This window comes from Malus sylvestris, mitochondrion (genome assembly GCF_916048215.2).
Source record: "Malus sylvestris mitochondrion, complete genome".
Classification (NCBI taxonomy): domain Eukaryota; kingdom Viridiplantae; phylum Streptophyta; class Magnoliopsida; order Rosales; family Rosaceae; genus Malus; species Malus sylvestris.
Window position 1 is genome coordinate 285001 of NC_065226.1, and position 17741 is coordinate 302741.

General features: G+C 45.0%; 1 protein-coding gene across 1 annotated transcript; it reads left to right on the top strand.

The window, feature by feature from the left end:
• Nucleotides 1–15396: 15396 nt before the first annotated feature.
• Nucleotides 15397–17160, top strand: ccmFn (cytochrome c biogenesis FN). Its single transcript has one exon. It carries the CDS (start codon nucleotides 15397–15399, stop codon nucleotides 17158–17160), a length of 1764 nt encoding a protein of 587 aa, YP_010438143.1.
• The last annotated feature ends 581 nt before the right edge of the window (nucleotides 17161–17741 follow it).

Here is a 17741-nt window from a genome sequence, read left to right on the forward strand (position 1 = left end):
AAGCGAAACTGCTCGAATGAAAGCTCTAGCGAGGAGGGAAGCGAAGCTGCTCGACGACAATGGATCGAAAGAGAGTAAACGAAGTTGGCGAATCAATAGCAATTAGGGTAAATGAAGTGACTCGACTAGTTAGTCTCGGGATTGAATCAACCAAGGGAGGAGATGAGCTAGCGAATCAGGAGCAGAAACCAAGTGAATTACTTTACTTGGATCTGTTTTTAGCTATATTTCAACCTTTTCTCCGATGGCTTTTGACGATTGGATTTCTCGAGTCTACTTTCCATGCTTTGACCATTTCATTTGGCAGAGAAGAAAAGAAGAGATGCGGCTTTTGACGGATGTTCTTAGGTTCAGCAACAGTTGAGGAGCCAACCTGCTCGACAATAATTCCATAAACACCTAGCGGAGACGGTGACAACCTAAATAGGAAGATTACAACTCCGAGACATTCCAATAGAAAAACAAATTCTAGTCATTTATGCGGCTATCAATGGATGATGGAAAAACCAGCTAGCTCGGATGCTAAGAAACATCGTAAGAGAAGTCGTCCTGACAAACGGTTATTTCAGACCTACGTGGAAAGCTTTCGACAGAAAAAGAAAGTGAGACTCGTGCTGCTAGAGGAATTGATCCGAAAGGTGTTACATCACTAAGGTGCTCTTAGCTCCTGATCACTGGCACTTAGTACGAACAACTACCTTAGCACTACGTTCTGACTTTCCGATTGGAGTTTTAACAAAAGTAGATCGCTACCCAGGGCAGATGCCGGGAAGCAAGGTGGTTAAAAGAGTTCTTGCTCCAATCTCTTCGGCGGATCCAACTAAGGAATGAACTGGCTTATTTGTAGTTTTTGGGGAGGAATCCCTTTTTATTTATACTTTTTGGTTTTTCCAAAAATCATTGGTGTAGCACGTAGGTGGATTAACCCTTATAACATGAGATCCGAGGAAACGCAGTTAAATCGACTGAAAGGAGGAGATGAGCATGAACATGCGAATCATAAGTCAGGGGTGAGTCATACGAACTCAGGATCGGTAGAGAGGGAAGTTTCTCAAAAACCTAGGTAAGAAAATGGGGCTTGCTTACTTTTGCCCTATGCTAGAGTCGACTTTTCAAAGTCATTCGAATGATTCCCCAAATTCTAATTATTGAAAAAATGAGATCCATTATACGGCCTAATCCGATATAGAAAAAGGCTCCCTTGCTCCGCCTAAATCTGTATCAATAGCAATGGCAAGATCAACTACTGAAGGGGTTGTGGCACCCATTTGGCTTTGTTGGCATGACTCTAGGAATTGATCTGAAATAGTAGCCTGCTGACCAAAATGCCTATGATAAAAGAGGTGCTAGCTAGTTTACTTGCCTACTTCTTAGAGCGAGGACGTAATCCCGGCTCTATCAGCGGAAGAGGAGATCCTTCGTCCAGGAGTCCATTTCTATCCCTTTCTCTTCTATTACTTCTAGCAATCAATCATAATATAGTATAGACTCTTAGCTCAAAGAAGACCCAGGCAATGCCAATCTCGACTAAACTGCATCAACAAGCTTTTCCTGTACCACGAATCCATGTAGATCCAGAATGACACCAAACCAATCTCAAAGAAACAGCAACTATGACCGCAAACGCCAACTCACTTCTATATATACGTCACCAGTACCATCTTGTTTAGCACAAGTGTGATTGTAGCCATGTGGACGATTCCTTTGAGGTTGAGGCTCTCTGAAAGCCCAACTCTTATATACGTTACCGTTAGTCCCTCATTTTGTATCTATATCTATTTAGTCAAGTATCAGCCTCTCCTGTAGTAGCGAGGATAAACGTCGCATTCCCCACCTCTCTCAAGTCGAACTGAAAAAGAAGTTCATCGACAACACCGGCTCGTACTCGCTATTTAAGATTTCGTTTGGAATTTTATTTGCAACCACCAGGATGGGAACATCTTCATCTCATTGGATCAACTTCATCGGAGAAATCCAGTTCTACGGCTCATGGTTCGAGCTCAGAAAAGAAAGAAAAGAAGTCAAGTTCAGTGGGCCGAGGGGGCGCCAGAAAAGGGGATAGAAGAAGCACCCTGAGAGGGAAGGGAAGGATGTGTCTGGTGGACAAGTACCTTAAGTGACAGTTCAATCAGAATCTTAATAAGAATAAGTAAAGGAAATAGTTTTGTGTCCATCTACGGAGGAAGGCTCGTCTCAAATAAATTTTTATTCTAGGTCCAGATGTGGTAGAAAGAAGGGCTTAAGACGGATAAGGAATAGTAAGAGTTTATAGACTGCCTCACTAATAATCTTCCTTATCGTACTACTGTACACAACTAGAAAAGGGGCAACAACTCTTGAGTGAAAAGCAGTATCTCAGTATCTAAGTAGCCCTTCCTTGACTTAGTGGCTTACAATACTTGTCCTCAAGCTAAACAAAAAGCTTACTCAACTCGTAGTGAGCCCACCATTGCTTTCAACAGTCCGCGTTCGGGGACGGACAAGCTATAGCTATAGATAGAGTGGCAAGGAGAGATGCGTTATGGGACACAGGTGGCAATAGAGATCTTCCTATATGACTCGGAAAGTGAAGGAGAGAAGCTAGAGTGCCTATGAGAAGCCTCTATGAGTAGATTATACCATGCCAGGTACAGTAAAAGTCTTTATGATACAGTCTTTATGAGCAGCATACCAGTGTATTTAATGATTTCTGGTGATGAATATATTCTAGCTACCTTTCTCCGGCTAACGCGTATCCGTTTTATTGCTTTTAAGAGTTCCTTACTCACAAGTAGTACGGAAATAAGATCTTTTTTTAATATAAATATCGCTTAACCGTTAACTAATACAGAAAGAGCTTAACTGATTGCTCGAAAGCCCTCCCTTCCCTTATAAACTTAACCAACTGCAACTGATTCACATGAGTCTCAGTAGGACCCTACCAACCAAAACTTTACGCACAAAGATACCTGGAAGACAAACGAAAGACTGAAGGAAGATGGTAACCTATCGTTCTACAAAACCCCTACCGGTTGCATTGGTTAGTAGATCCCCGCATCATGGCTCGGGATCAGAGACCTTCATATTAAAGTACGGCTTTTAACCACACGGCCTGTATGAGTGATATCACAAACACGTTGACTTACAGAAAGATCAAAGACGTTTACCTTTTCGAAGGGCAATGGGAGTCTAAAACAGAGTTACTCGTCGATACGATAGGTTGATTTACGCTTACCCGTCATTATAGGCATAAAGCCTAATCTGAATTTGGAAATTAAAATACGAATAAGCTGGTCAAGTAGAAGGAACTCCCAGAGTGTGAAGCCCCTTGGGATAGGAGATGAGACTTGGTCTGGGGCAATTGCACCGTTCTCTCCCTCCGCGCATGACTAATCGAGAACGAACTTCGCAATTAGAGTTTCTCGACCTTCTCAGGCACTGCGGAATGGTCCCAGAAAGGATGAGAAAAGGGCTGCTGCCGGGCTAGGACCAGCGCTTGCTGCCCGACTATCGCAACAATTGTAGCGGCTCAATTGCCTTCACTAAAGCAGCACTAAAACGAAGCACTATTGCCACCCCTCATACACTCAAACACTTTTTTAGTAGTTAAAGCAGAAGTAGGCCGCATGCAGTAGCAAACTTTTAGCCAAGGGGGCGCAACTAAGGGTTTAGCAAGATCACTCGCTTCGGATGTGCGGGGACGGTTCCTACTTTGAGCTAGCACTTGAGCCTGATGGTGACAAGTGAGGTCATAAGAAGCAAGCGGTGAGCCCTGAGAAAGAGCGCTCCGCCGCGCGCTACGAGGGAAGGAAGCTAAGCACAAAAAGCAGAGCTAAGTAGGGGCGGTGGGTATAGCATACGAGACAGGTGCATTCAATCCTGCTCTCACCAGCTTGTGCTGGGAGTACGGTTCATTAGGTACCATAGGTGTCACCATAGTAGTAATATAATAGCCCATGTCTTCCTTCTCCACTCACTAGGAGTTTGAAAGCTTCAGTCAACACAGTCCTAGGCGCACTAGAATGGATAGCACAGGTCGGAGATGAAGCTTCTAGACCAACCTCTTCCCCGGTCTCTGTATGACTTCAAGGGTTAGTCACCAGGAATGGTAGAGAGAGTTCCTTTTTTGTTCATCTGACCCAGGGAAAATGCTCTTTATTGGTCTCTCAATAGGCGAAGCAAAACAGAACTACGCTCAATCTAGCACTAGCAATGAGGAAAAAGAGGTCTTTTGCCTAGTAGTCGCCTTTCTCTTGTCCAGATCGGAAGTTGGAAATAAGGAGTCTGGTATTGAAAGATAAAGTTTTAGACAGAATTGAGCAGAAAGCTACGTTTCAGCTCCCCTTGAGGGGGACTTGGTAAACTACATTTTGTGTAGTGAAATGATCTATAAACAGAGGATCGACAGAAGCGAAACTCGAATCACACCATCAGGAATAGGTCCAAGCATTCCTCTTTTGGGTAGGTGAGTGGGGAAGATTAGAGCAAGCAAGGCATGAGATCTTCGCCTTCTCCTACTGACCTGTGTTTTGTGTACACTCGGGAGTTCCCAGTTCTCTCTAACGCAGCGGCGGGAACGCTACGAGTTAGCCTCATGAAATAAACTTCTTTTATAGGATGTTCGCTAGCCGTCTAACCATCGGTATATCTGCATCCCGGTACAGATGCTTTTATTAACATCTTTATCGCGTCTATCGGAAGTCCACCTTTACATATGAGTTTTCCCATTCGATCTAATGATGTAATGGAGGAACATCTATCAACTTAGGGCAACCGAGAAAGCTTCGCATCAGAACCCTTACCCTTAGCTCGTTGCTAGGTCATCAACCCCAGTAACCCAACAGGGTAAATAAATAAAACCAACCACATTAGGAAATGCGAGCTGGGAGAGCCGCGAAGCCTTCTTTGTGGAGCAACTTCCTTCAGTTCTAATAAGGTGTGAGCTAGGTGTGGGCTTGGGGTAGGCGCTAAGGAAGCAGGTCCCTCTTTTAAGGAGCGTTATGGTCTACGACCTCTACGACTGAATTACCCCTCGGGAAGGAACCAAGAAGAAGGTAGCCCCCCCAAAAAAACAGATGGTTCAGAGCGCTAGTGAGGCTCACAACAGGGAACGAAGGCTGGTCGAGCCTGCTCTCCCCTCAAACCTTCCTTTCAGAGTCTTCCTTTAGATTAGAATAGTTAGAATGGGCTTATTCTTCAGCCTTTTTTTCGTTATCTTTTCCCACCCGCCATCCTCATTCATTGGGCCTCCGTACCACCTACTCACAAACAAGAAAGGGTGATGATCTTTAGCTTTACTTGTGCGTAAGGTGGATTACAAGTGGGTAAGCATTACTGTTGATAGGGAAAAGCTAGAACAAGGGGGCAGAGGAAATAGCCTTGCGAGACCCAGCGAGGGTACCGAATGTCCAAGATAGTAACAGTCGATCGCGCCTTATTATCTTGACAGCCGTGCTTCTTTTTACCAGAAATCACCCTTTTTAATGCTTTGGCCCATAGGGGGAGAAGTTTTCTTAAAGTTGTGCCCTCCCAGAGTGGAATTAAGGTTGTGCTATCAAAATCCCTGGGAAACAGACAAAGATGAAAAAACATCCGTGGTTTAGGAGTGGAATTTCTCTTCCAGTGACCAGATTAGATCCAGTATCACCGACCACTTCTTCAGACGTAGTTCTTCTTGATACTTCAAAGAACGACGTAGAGATGTCTGTATCCAAGAACCTCTAAGTCCCACTTCAGCAGGTTAGAAGTCTTGTCCTTATCAGGTCAAGACTTGTATACTTTATGTTTGGTCTGATTTTCCCTTAATACTTGAATAAGGCAATCAGGGTTCTTTGACTGGTGATGCCGTGGCTAGCAAATCGATAGTGCTGGGTTAGATGCTTGGCTCCAGTCTTTAGATATTTGTGAATGAGATGGGTAATTCTTTGATTAGCAGTCTCCGAGAGTGTGCTCTAGTAGAACTTTCGGCTACAGTTGCCGATGAGGTCTTTTTTGAGTCACTGGGCTTTGATCCGTCGCCATTCTCTAAGCGGAGTCGTGCTTTGTTCATTGCAAGTGTTGAGTTTGAGGCAAAGCGGAAGAAGTTCGATCCGGATGTGATCTAGGAGAAGAAGAACGTCATCGTGGCAGAGGTAGTAGCTCAAGCTAAAGAACTTGAGAAGACCTTGGAGGAAAAGATGAACTTGCTTGATGCATGCCACGCTGTACGCAAGGATCTGAAGACCGCCCACTCATCTTTGCAGGAGCAGATCATTGAGTTGGAAAGGAAGCTGTCGGGTTTGCGGAACTAAGCTTCATCTCTTATGGAAAAGCTGGATGAGTGTAATGACAAAGAGTCCGAGCTAGAGTCGCAGATGGAATCCGCTGCATAGGACATAGAAAGCTTGTCGATGAGGGTCGTTCTTGCCGAGCATGAGTATGAACGTGCAGCATCTTCCCTTTATGTTTATAGGGAGAAGATTCTGGGGCTGCAAAAGTCCGTTGAGACAGTTGGGCTTTGAGCTTTCTTGCTTTGTCTGCCTTGGACATCTTCATAGTTTTGATTTTACTTTCTTTATGCCGATAGGACATACCTATAAACTTGGTTTTATTTTTTGGTATTATATATGCATGAATTCCATGGTTTGATTTTGCCTTTTACACTCTTGCTTAGGAGTTATTTGCTTACACCCGGTAGGACGTGGTTAATCTGCTCTTTCATCTTGAATGGGACAAATTGTGAATCTACTCCTGGCTTATGAGGAAAAAAGGGCTTTTTGATGTTGTTTTGCCGTAAACACTGTATACTCATGCCGGCCAGGAGTTTGCCGTTCATAGTTTATACTCATGCAGGCCAAAAGTAAATAGTTTAGTCTCATGTTCAGGAGACTGTCCCTAATTTATACTCATAGTGGGTAGTAAAGAGTTAATCCTCATATTCAGGTGAATAAGGTACATCTCATTTAATGAAGTTTTGGTCCGGGGCTTTAAACAGCACTCCGGTGGGACAGGGTAGTTATCGTTTTGGTGAGACTGAGGTAAGTGAAGTGATACAACTTAGACTTACACAATTGTAAGACTGCTTAGGTAGTTTAGGCTCGTGCCTAGGAGCGTCTTTGAGTTGTACACCTGGTGGGACTGGGCAAGTAAGCTTGTACTCGCCGGTGGGACAGTAGTTTTATTGAGATCTTTTCTCTCCCTTACCTACCTTAAAGCTGCCTTAGATGCTCTTGTTGGATCCAATCCAGAAGAAGTGGGTATGGATTTTGATCTCGATCTGGTCTACTGGTGCAACATTCGCTTAGTCAACTCATGGTAGTGCTACTGATGTCGGTGCTGGACCCGGAACAGCTGCTGGACCGAGTTAATCGACAGGATCTACCCCTCCAAATGGAATTGGTAGGAATGCTCGTTCAAATGGAATCGGAACTGTGACTCGCTCCAACTACGGCAGTAAGCCACCCAAAGGTAGGAATGCCGTGAATCCTAAAAGGGAGAGGTAGCCGGTAGTTGAGAGATATTGATCTTGTTTTGTATTGTTGTTGCTAGACCAAAGGGAAAGGGAGAGGAAGCGAATGCTGACGAGACCCTTCTACAACAAAGAAAGTAGATTCATTCAATATTCCATCTTTCCTGGGGCTGGGTCTTGACTTAGGAACATGGAGTGCGTACCGCTCTTCCTACCAGGTCTCCCCCCCGCTGAACAAGTGGAACCACCAGATTCGTCTATATAAATTTATACTTTATTTTACAGTGGAGCAATCATGGTGAACCAGCATTTAAAAAATCTTCAATAAAAAAATTATCCTTATTCCTAAGCCATATTAAACAAAAACCTATTTTTATTAAATCTTCATTTGTAAGTCCAGCATCATTCCACCAATCAATTTATGTCAGGTTAAGAAAAAAGAAGACTTGCATTCTAACCTGTCTCAACGAGAACTGGTAGAGACCGGTCCTTTACTTATGTCAAAAATGCAAGTTGCACCATTGAATAACAACTCTAATTCCACCTCCTGGTCAAATACAGGTTCGTGCTGCATAGCTGGGGAGGAACTTTAATCACATGTCGATGCTCTCACTTAGTGGAATTTCATTGACGTAGTTTCGACCCCTGATGAGGAGTCCATATGTCGATTCAAGTTAAAGAAGAAATAGGACTTTTGTTCAATAGGGATTTGAAATAGGGATTGGTCTGTCTCACAGATGAATAAGATGTCCCAATTGTTCATTTCATTCAAGGTGCGTTTTCCTCAGTGGACTTCGAGACCTAAGGGAGATGGTAATATGTAATATTCTCGACCACCGGGAGAGGAAAAGAAGAGTTATTTATGCACTGAACGAGCCGAAGGCATGGAATAGGGATAGATATGTCTCAAAGATCAGGTATTTTGGGAAATGCTGTTGTCACGCTCTCCTGACTATCGAAGACTCGAGCTGACGAAACCATTCGACCAGGTAAGAGGGGGCTAAAAAAGAGAAAAAAAAGAGATTTGTAAGTAGTTGAGCCTTTTTCCTTCTTTTTCGCGGTGAATTGAACCCCTTTAGAGCGGTTTTTGCTTTAAAATGGCTTTGTTTGGGCATCCTATCCCGTCATTTTCGTTTTTTTTCTTCATTAGGGGCTCTTTTAGGCTGGTGGTGGAGTGAATTGAGGGACCGACGGATCGTTGTGATAGCCGTGGTGAGTCGAATAGTAATATTCCTTCATAATGTCATAGATAGATTCAACTTGAAAGACCAGTTTTCTTTTGTTGTTTAGTGAATCGATCCAGGTTGTTGTACTGAAAGTGGGAAGCAAATGAATCGAGTAGCGAACCTGTAGCAGTAGAAAGGATGTACTAGAGGGAAATTCAAATCCATGTTCCTAAGGACAGATGAAGCGAATGGATAGCTCGTGGGATTGACCCGTGTATAAGGTAGCGCCGGAGTGCGGAGGTTGTCCTACATTACTCGGTCGGAGCGCTCTCTTGGGTGAAATAGTGAAAGCAAAAAGTTTAGCGTACGTTCTTGCCGGGAGAGTTCACCTGTGTCGGTCTACCACCGAAACCCAGACGCCAAAGGGATATTTAACTACGGAATAATACATTTCACAAAACGGCATTATCATTGCTTAAATCGAACGGGATAATATCGAGAATTCCCCCACCTACTTTTCCATGAAATGAGAATCCACCCGTAGACTCTATTTGGGCATTCCTTAAACAAGCGGCCTACCACCGACTTGCTATCACCTATCTTCCCCTCCTCCTACTAAGGCAGACACTGAGCCCAAGGAACACGCTTTCTCAAGCGTGGTCCGCCCACTCTTACCCCGGGTGCTAGCGCTTTCGCGCTAGGAGCATGACGAACCCCTCCTGTGGTATATCCGCCGCTCCTAAGTGCGCTTTCCCGGTAGTAGTCTCCCAACTCTGGACAAACAGTATCCTGTCGTCGTCACCTGCGAGTCCCTAGGAGCAAAGGTTCCCCGCGTTAGCCATTAACTTCACTCTCTTTGTGACTCCTCGATCAACCAACCTGTCTATATGTATCTATTCGACCTACCGAAATTCTGTCGCCAGTTCTACTGCCTTGACTTTTCGAAGTATTCAAGCAAGACAAACCTCAGAGTACGCCGCGCACGGAGACCGGCCTATAGCTTTCACCGAAGATTGTGCTTGTACGGGTCTCTTACTCGTCCATTCATCTGGAGCATACGGGCATTCCAAGAAGCACCTTTCCCTTATAAGCCATTCTCGTGCTTAGAAGCTGGCATGGAAGGAGTTTTATGTACTCCCCTATCCCTTGTTGATCTCATCGATTTGTTAATAACATAGAATATAGAAGTTTTGGATATCTCCGTATATAGGATCCGTGCCGTCGTGAGATATTAAAAGATTTTCCACCAATGCATTTTTCTCTTCAATTGTTCCTCGAAAGAGTGCACCGTCTGTCTCTAATGCGAATTCAGAAAACGAGATAACATAGTAGTTCCTGCCCACAGAGTCCTCTCCCTTAACAGGCTGGACTGGTCCACAGGAATCACCGCTAGCGGCTACAGTTAAACCACCTGCCTCCTTCGACTGGAGATCAATAGCGGCGGCCAAATCGATAGTCCTTGAGGGGATCTCTTACTTCATTGGAACGGGAACTGACACAAAACTATGGATAGACCCCTGGTTGAACGGCTCACCGTTGATCCACCGGCCGTCTAGGTCCCACCCGGCCGCAGTGGAAAGGTTTCAGTCAGTTAGCTCAATCATAAATAGATAAACCGACGAGTGGGATAGGAACCTGATTCTCCACCGATGGACTTTACCTGAAAATAAGGTATCGAGACCTACTGACATAGATTAAGCAGCTACTAGATCCCCCGTCTTGTCGAAGAATCAAATACTTCGTTCTCATCGATTGGGATTGACTGTCTTCTTTACTTCGACAGATGTGGTCAACCCCAGCTTGCTTATCTACGGCTGCCATATTCCGTGTAACTTAATGAATTTGATCTAATCCAATAAGCCCGTAAGCGCCGGGACAATATAATTATAATATCCTATAAAGGTGAATATTCAATATACAATTATTTGAGACTCCCCAAGGGGAACGGGATCATGCAATAAAAGATTACTATCAATTAAGCTGGTACAGCCACTACGTCTATTGTAGTACTACTTTCGCTGCTCTTCTACTCCCTGGCACTCGTGTCGCCATAACCCCCCGCGGCATTTCCATGACCAACTAGAAATAACCAGCAAAACCCATTCTGAATGGAACCAAACCAACCGGAACCTCCAACTCTCTTCTTTGAGGATAGCTCCCTTCTTCTATTCCGGACGGGGTTTATTATATTTATTATATTAATTAATAAGAAATGGAGTCTCACTCAATATTCAAAGGATCTTTCATTGATCAGAAGGTGTTGTTTCTTTCCACCCCGTTTAGAAGCACTTCATAGTTTGTTTGTTATTCGGAACTCCATTCTAAGGATGTAGCTGCTGAATATCCAATAGTTGACTTAAGAAAAGTTCTCGGACATTATTTTCAAAGAGAAAGTTTGAGCTATTTTTTAAGAGTAGAGTGGGTTGAGTTGGGAAGCGTCTTTCTTGAGCTTAGCAAGCGGAAGGGGTTTCATCGGAGAGCAAACTCCCGAGATATTAGTGGCTTGATGAACTATCCCATTTATGAAGATTTTTATTTTCGTATGAAACAGATCCGCTGGTCCGAATCAATAGAATCAGGAGTTGTTCGGATGATTGCCCCTGCTGGGAATCGATTCATGCCAAACGGGACTTCTTCACTTGTCAGTCGCCCGGGGCGCTTCTTGTTTTATTTTCTTGATCCCCTTGTATGATGGTCTCGAACCTGCTGAATTAGCATGCGTTGACCACTTTATCTTGATAGGGGCATTTTTTACCTTTCTTCAACCCGGGGCGCAGCTAGAAAAAGAAACCAGATGGTTAGAAGTAAAGGCCGAACGTAGGTGCTACACCGAGATTTAATAGCATACCATACATTATATTATGGTAATCGCGAGAATCCCTAGGTTTCAGTCCTAAGCTCCAGCCTTTGTGGATCTAGTAGGGGCTTCCGTCCCGTCCCGAACGGATGAGATAATCGAAGTCTTTTCCCGCGTCAGCGGGAGGATGTTAGTGGTCAAAGATCTCAGAGTTTGAAACTGACACACTATAAACCTAAAAATAAAAGTGATCCTCAATCTTTTTATTGCTGGGGACACGGATTAGTCTTCAATAATTGGTTAATCACAGCGAGCGGCTCTCTGGCCATTATCAGACTAAACCAACCAGATGTCTTCGCAAGCAAAAGAGGAGTTGCCGCTATTTCTGTCCACCAGTTACCAGGGTATCTATCTATACTGAATACTCATACTCGATTCTTAACCGATGCCGCGGGGCAGACGAAGAATGATTGTATATAATCAAATTCGAGAAAGAATCTCTGCTCCCTCTTCCCTGCGTATGCTCCCTTCTTCACCGCCGCCCGTTCTTTCTTCACCGACACGCAAGGAGTCCCACTCTGCAAGGATAGTCGTGGTTAGAATCACAAGCACATAATATAGCTAAAATCACGAGTATAATCATAGCTAAAAAGGCTCGCCCTTCTGTTGGAGCAGCCGCTCCCCGAGTCGCGGAGATATCGTATTTCTGAATAGTTACCTCGTTCCATTCACCACAAGGCACCCGTCTTCCTAACTTCATCAATCTTGTCCCTCCGAAGCCTTGCTCTATCAAAACGATTGCTAGAAGAGTCGATCACTAAACCCCATAACATAGGTGGCTTAATAACCTTTGCATAGAGCCGCACTTGAAAGAAAGGATACATCTGAGCTAATTTTATTGAAATTCTTGTGCGTATCGCGATGCTCCTTGCTTTTGCCGAGGGGTTCGTCTTGGCTTTGTCTGGTAAGTTGCGATGGCTTCAGGACACATTCTTTCGAAGAAAATGACATGGATAACTAGGGAACCACTACAATAGGAAATAACGGATCTATTCACTTAAGTTGAAAAAGCTGCTTTATGGATATCTACCTAGGGAAGGTCGAAAGCTGAAGGAAGTCTAAAATAAATAAGATCGTGCTTCGTCTTCGTTTACGACACCGGCAATAGGATAGTCTCGTCGAGTATGAAATGAATAGTAGCAACCAACGGTGTGAAAGCGTCCGTTAACTAATAGGTATAGGTAGGTGTAATATGTTATAGCTGGCAGCTCCGGAGCTGTAGCAAAAGGCTTATTGCTTATCAAATAAAGTGATTGAACTATCTTACTTGGGCGGATGGGTAGAAAGAGGCGTCTTACGACACCCCTGTTAAGGGAGAAACTTTCCTATGTAGAATGTTGCACATCAGAAGAATCCGAGCGCTTGCTAGTAGTTTAATTGGCACGTTTTAGACATCAGAACAAGAAATCTCGTGATTGATGGTTGGTCTTTCTCTCGATAAAAGGCAACGCATAGACTGTGGTACTAGTCAAGCATGAAAAATTCAATCGTTATAAAGTGGCTCTGAACAATTCAGATTGTGTTGACCGTATAAGGAAAAATTAAGTAAAGAAAGAAGACTAAGCTAGTCCGCTTGTGTATGTTTATGTCAGTCCCTTGATCTATCATGAATCGCGAATGAAGATGTACCCCGGTAATTGAAGAGCCGCCTTTCTCTTTCTTTTAGTTCCGACAGCTCTAGAAGAGGGTCTTGGGTTTAATTCGAGGTGGTTGGTAGTTGTGACAAATCTAGATTGAGCCTCTGTTCCTTTTTGGTGTCTCAAAATTACATACATAAAGGTGTCCGTCATGGCTAAACAGAAAAAGGAGAGAGAGTGCTTCTATCATCACATCATTAGCAAGAAATGGGCGTTGGAACAAGTCTTCCTTGAATTCTCAGTTAGAGCATCCTCCTTTTCTGCAACAGCGGGAAAGCGGGTGAATTCGCCTTGGCGAACTTAAAACAAAAAATACATCGAGATGAAAATAGTTCAGTTCCGTCTTAGGTTGTACCTTATACGGGCTAGTCTGTCACTACCAAAGTTATAGTCAAGATTGGGCGGAGGATCAAAGATCCCCGGGTTCGAACATTGTCTTTTCCATCTTAGGTGGGTATAGAAGCTGCTGATGATGAAGAAAAACTCTCAATCCTGGTTCGAGGCTATGCTGCTTATAAGCTCTCCTCACTTTCACGGCAAGAAGGCCATAGCAGCGTTTGGGGCTGCACAGGATCTTTAAAGTAGGTTCGACCGCATGCTACAGAGGAACGACAGACGGATCAGAGCAACGGATAAGCTAATACGAAAATAATGTATATAAATAGGGCGCCCAATACATTAGAAACTCATTGCCCATGGATAAAGAAAAAAAAAATTACTGTAATAGTGGATTCGGAATTGTGTAACCTCCCATTGCTCTATCTACGATAGCACGCAGCCGATAATGAAGACAGATATATAGAAAGTGTGCAGTGAGATTTGTTAAACTAATCATGCCCTTACGCCTACCGTCGTAGAAGCTGTTCCTAGGAAAGATTATGGTTCTAGCGTTCTGATTGAATCCCCCTAGAGAGGGGCCGGGCAAATGATAATGAGGCTGGCCCTTCGGTTGTACACGACTTCCCAAAAAGGTATAGTGGTTTCCCTGACTTGGAAGATTGGGACTTTGACCCCTACTGGCCGAAAGAGCCACGATGGGATTGGCAAAGGTCGGGCAGCGGGTGTCGCCGACCGGACTTCAATCTGGAATTTGATTGGCCCGACCCGCCGCACTGGGATTGGGGAGACTTGGATCTAGGCGAGCTCCTTTCTTATTCAATAAAAAAGAAGCCTCGCCTGGATACCCCGGTTTTTCCGGGACCGGCGGAATCGTCGGCGCGGAAGTCCACTTCTAGGCACTAGCTTCTACGGGGGGAGGACAGGCGACCGACCCGCTGGTCAAAGGTTCTAAAAGAATGCGCTTCCTTTAATGAAAAGCAGCTGATCGGTAATTAATGTGCGCTCCTGTGGGAGTCGAACCCACCACATAGGCTTTTTCCTTGTTCTACCGAGATGAACTAAAGAGCGTGAGGAAGATTGGATTACTTATTATTAACCGCAAAGCTTTCCACGAGGAGCCCCAAAAAGTCACAAAAATTTCAGAATTAGGGGTATACGAAATCGTGTTTTACATGGCTGAGTGGAGGGTAACTCTGCTGACCGAAGCTGGCGTAAGTCCCTCCAAAGAGGGACTGGAACCGCTCCACATATATCTCTTTCGGAACGAGCCTTAACCGACGCTGCTGCTGCTACTGGTCTGGACACCAAAAATGCTGTCGATAGAGTTAAAGCAAGCATGCCGAGCCGGGAAAAGCATAACGGGCCGTAGAAAGAGCGCAAAAGCACACTCCCCTTGCCTTGATAACAAACCCAACGCTAAAAAAAGACCTCCTACACGCACGGGAACCAGAACAAAAGAAGGAAGAAAATAGGATCCGCCCGCACGTCCGAAAGGAACCAAGACCAGAAGATGCGGCATCGATCAGCTCCTTGAGTTGCTTCCTTAGCTCTGATAGTTCGGGGGGCAATTTTCGGGCGCAAAGCCTCCGGTTCCAGCTCTATCTTATGGTCCACCGGCCTTCTCGGTGTAAGGGTCTTCGACACTCAGGCATGACATCCTCAAAATCTCTTGTCGGGATCGTGGAACTATCGCTCGAGAAGTAAGTAAGCTGCTCCTTGTTTGGTCATAAGGATAATCGTTCTTATTAGGTCAGGGGCGGCCGGCCCGGGGGTTACCCGCGATTGGTAATGGCATAACCAGAAGAGGGGTAGGGGGGACAAGGTTACGCGCTGGGTAGCGCAGCGCATCTGTTTTGGGTACAGAGGCGACGAGGGGTGCTAACCCGGCCACCCAACCCAGCGGGTCAGGGGCGGGCCGGCCATAGGTTCGAATCCTGCCACCTTTCTTGTGGATCATCCTGTGGTTACCGGATGATGGGAATAACAAAGCAGAAATTTTTAAATGAGCACGAAATGTCAATATATGAATTGTTTCATTATTCGTTATTTCCGGGTCTTTTCATTGCATTCACTTACAACAAGAAACAACCACCAGCGTTTGGTGCAGCACCTGCATTTTGGTGCATTCTTCTTTCTTTCCTTGGTCTTTCGTTCCGTCATATTCCTAATAACTTATCCAATTACAACGTATTAACCGCTAATGCACCTTTCTTTTATCAAATCTCAGGGACATGGTCTAATCATGAGGGTAGTATTTTATCATGGTGTCGGATCCCAAGTTTATATGGATTCCTTCTTTGTTACCGGGGTCGACCCCAAAGCCATAATGTCTCAAAACGAGGAGGCCATAGAGAAACTCTTTTTTATTCCTTTGTCTCGAACTTCGTGAAGAACTCCATTCTATCTCTCCCTCGTTACGAACAAAAAAGTGGTGGTGTTGTACACCGCCAGTTGTACACCCCACGAACCCTTGTTGATTCTGAACTTCGTTCGCGAAGGAACCGGGCTTTTGACGGGCCAGCCCTTTTTTATGCGCCGCTTTACCCCGAAAGGAAAATTCGCTTTGCTCCTCTGGGCACTAGGCGCTCCCGTGGTTCGCGAGAAGGAAAAAGGATGAATCCTTTGTTACATCTGGCACGAGATGATAAAGAGAGAGCTTCGTCTATCAATGAACAGCGGATTGACGGAGCTCTTGGCATTGCTTTGTTTTTCTCTCCTTTCCTATCAGCGAGTTCCGATCCTTTTGTTCGAAATTTCTTCGTTCGTACCGAACCGCTTGCAGAATCAAATCCTGTTCCACAAGATCCTATATCAGCTATACATCCTCCTTGCATTTATGCCGGAGACGTCGCCAGTGCTATGGGCTTTGGCTTATGTAGATCAAAAATGATGAATGGGATTGTGGCACTCCACTCGCCGCCAATGCGGAAGGATGCCGTCGAAAAGAATGGAACGCTGCTTCGCTCTGCTGGATGCGTCGGATCCCGTACAACAAGCGAGCTTTTTACCCTCAAATTCAAACATGTGGGCGCAAAATGCTATCCTGCTCTATTGTTGCGTAGCAATAGAAGCCTGCTCGTGCAGCTTCGGCGGCGCTTTTTCGCCTTCTCTTCGCTCTGGGCAGGAGCGCTAGTGGACACGGGGAGGGAGCAGGCGAAGCGTGTCGTTCGTAATGGACAGAAAGATACCACCACTTCGCCTCTTTGTTGGACTGCCGGCGCGAACACAGTGGTCTCTGACCAAGACCAGGAACCAATTCGAATTTGGATCTTGACATGTCGGTGGTTTTTAACCGTAGGCATCTTGCCAGGAAGTTGGTGGGCTCATCATGAATTAGGTCGGGGTGGCTGGTGGTTTCGGGATCCCGTAGAAAATGCTTCTTTTATGCCTCGGGTATTAGCCACAGCTCGTATTCATTCAGTAATTCTACCCCTTCTTCATTCTTGGACCTCGTTTCTTAATATTGTGACTCTTCCATGCTGTGTCTCAGGAACCTTTTCAATACGGTCCGGATTGCTAGCTTCCGTTCATAGTTTTGCTACAGATGATACACGAGGAATCTTTTTATGGCGGTTCTTCCTTCTAATGACCGGCATATCTATGATTCTTTTCTCCCAGATGAAGCAGCAGGCATCGGTCCGTAGAACCTATAAAAAAGAGATGGTTGTAGCGCGAAGTACTCTTGTGCACCTACGTCACTCGGCTCGCGCGCAACCCCGCCCCGTTATGTTATAGAAGAATTGAACTTATTGCTGGGCTGGTTATTCAGAGCCAGCAATTGGCTGCCGGATTTCGTCCCGCAACTAGAAGAAGATCGCTTCGGGGGTTACTGTGGCGTGGCTGAATGTAGAGCAGTCCGCCCCTGCAGCGTTTGATCAGTAGATTATTTAGAACTTCGGAAGATGGTCAAGGTAGCTTGCTTCCAAGCCACTGCACTAGATGCGCATGTAGTCGTAGTAGTCGGCTCAGAGAGTCTCTGTTCTATACTAAAAGACTACTTCGGGGAATTACGTCGCTCTTTGATTTGAAGAATAAGGCCTACGAGCTCTCTGTTTTTTGGCAGAGATCTCTCCACACCAAGGAACCTAATCACAATGGATCGAAGCCCTCCTTTTCCTTCCAATCCAATTAGTGAAATTCTATCTCTTTCTTACTTGGGAAATTGTGGTCGACCCCGACTAGATGACCTGGGCCTGAAGAAGGACAGGCCTTGTGACTTATCTAGTCAGACATGAAGCAGAATCGACTGGAGGCGTGATTCTTCTTCCGAGCCACTTTTACAGTAAAAAAAAAAGACCCGAAAATGTTGTCTAAGT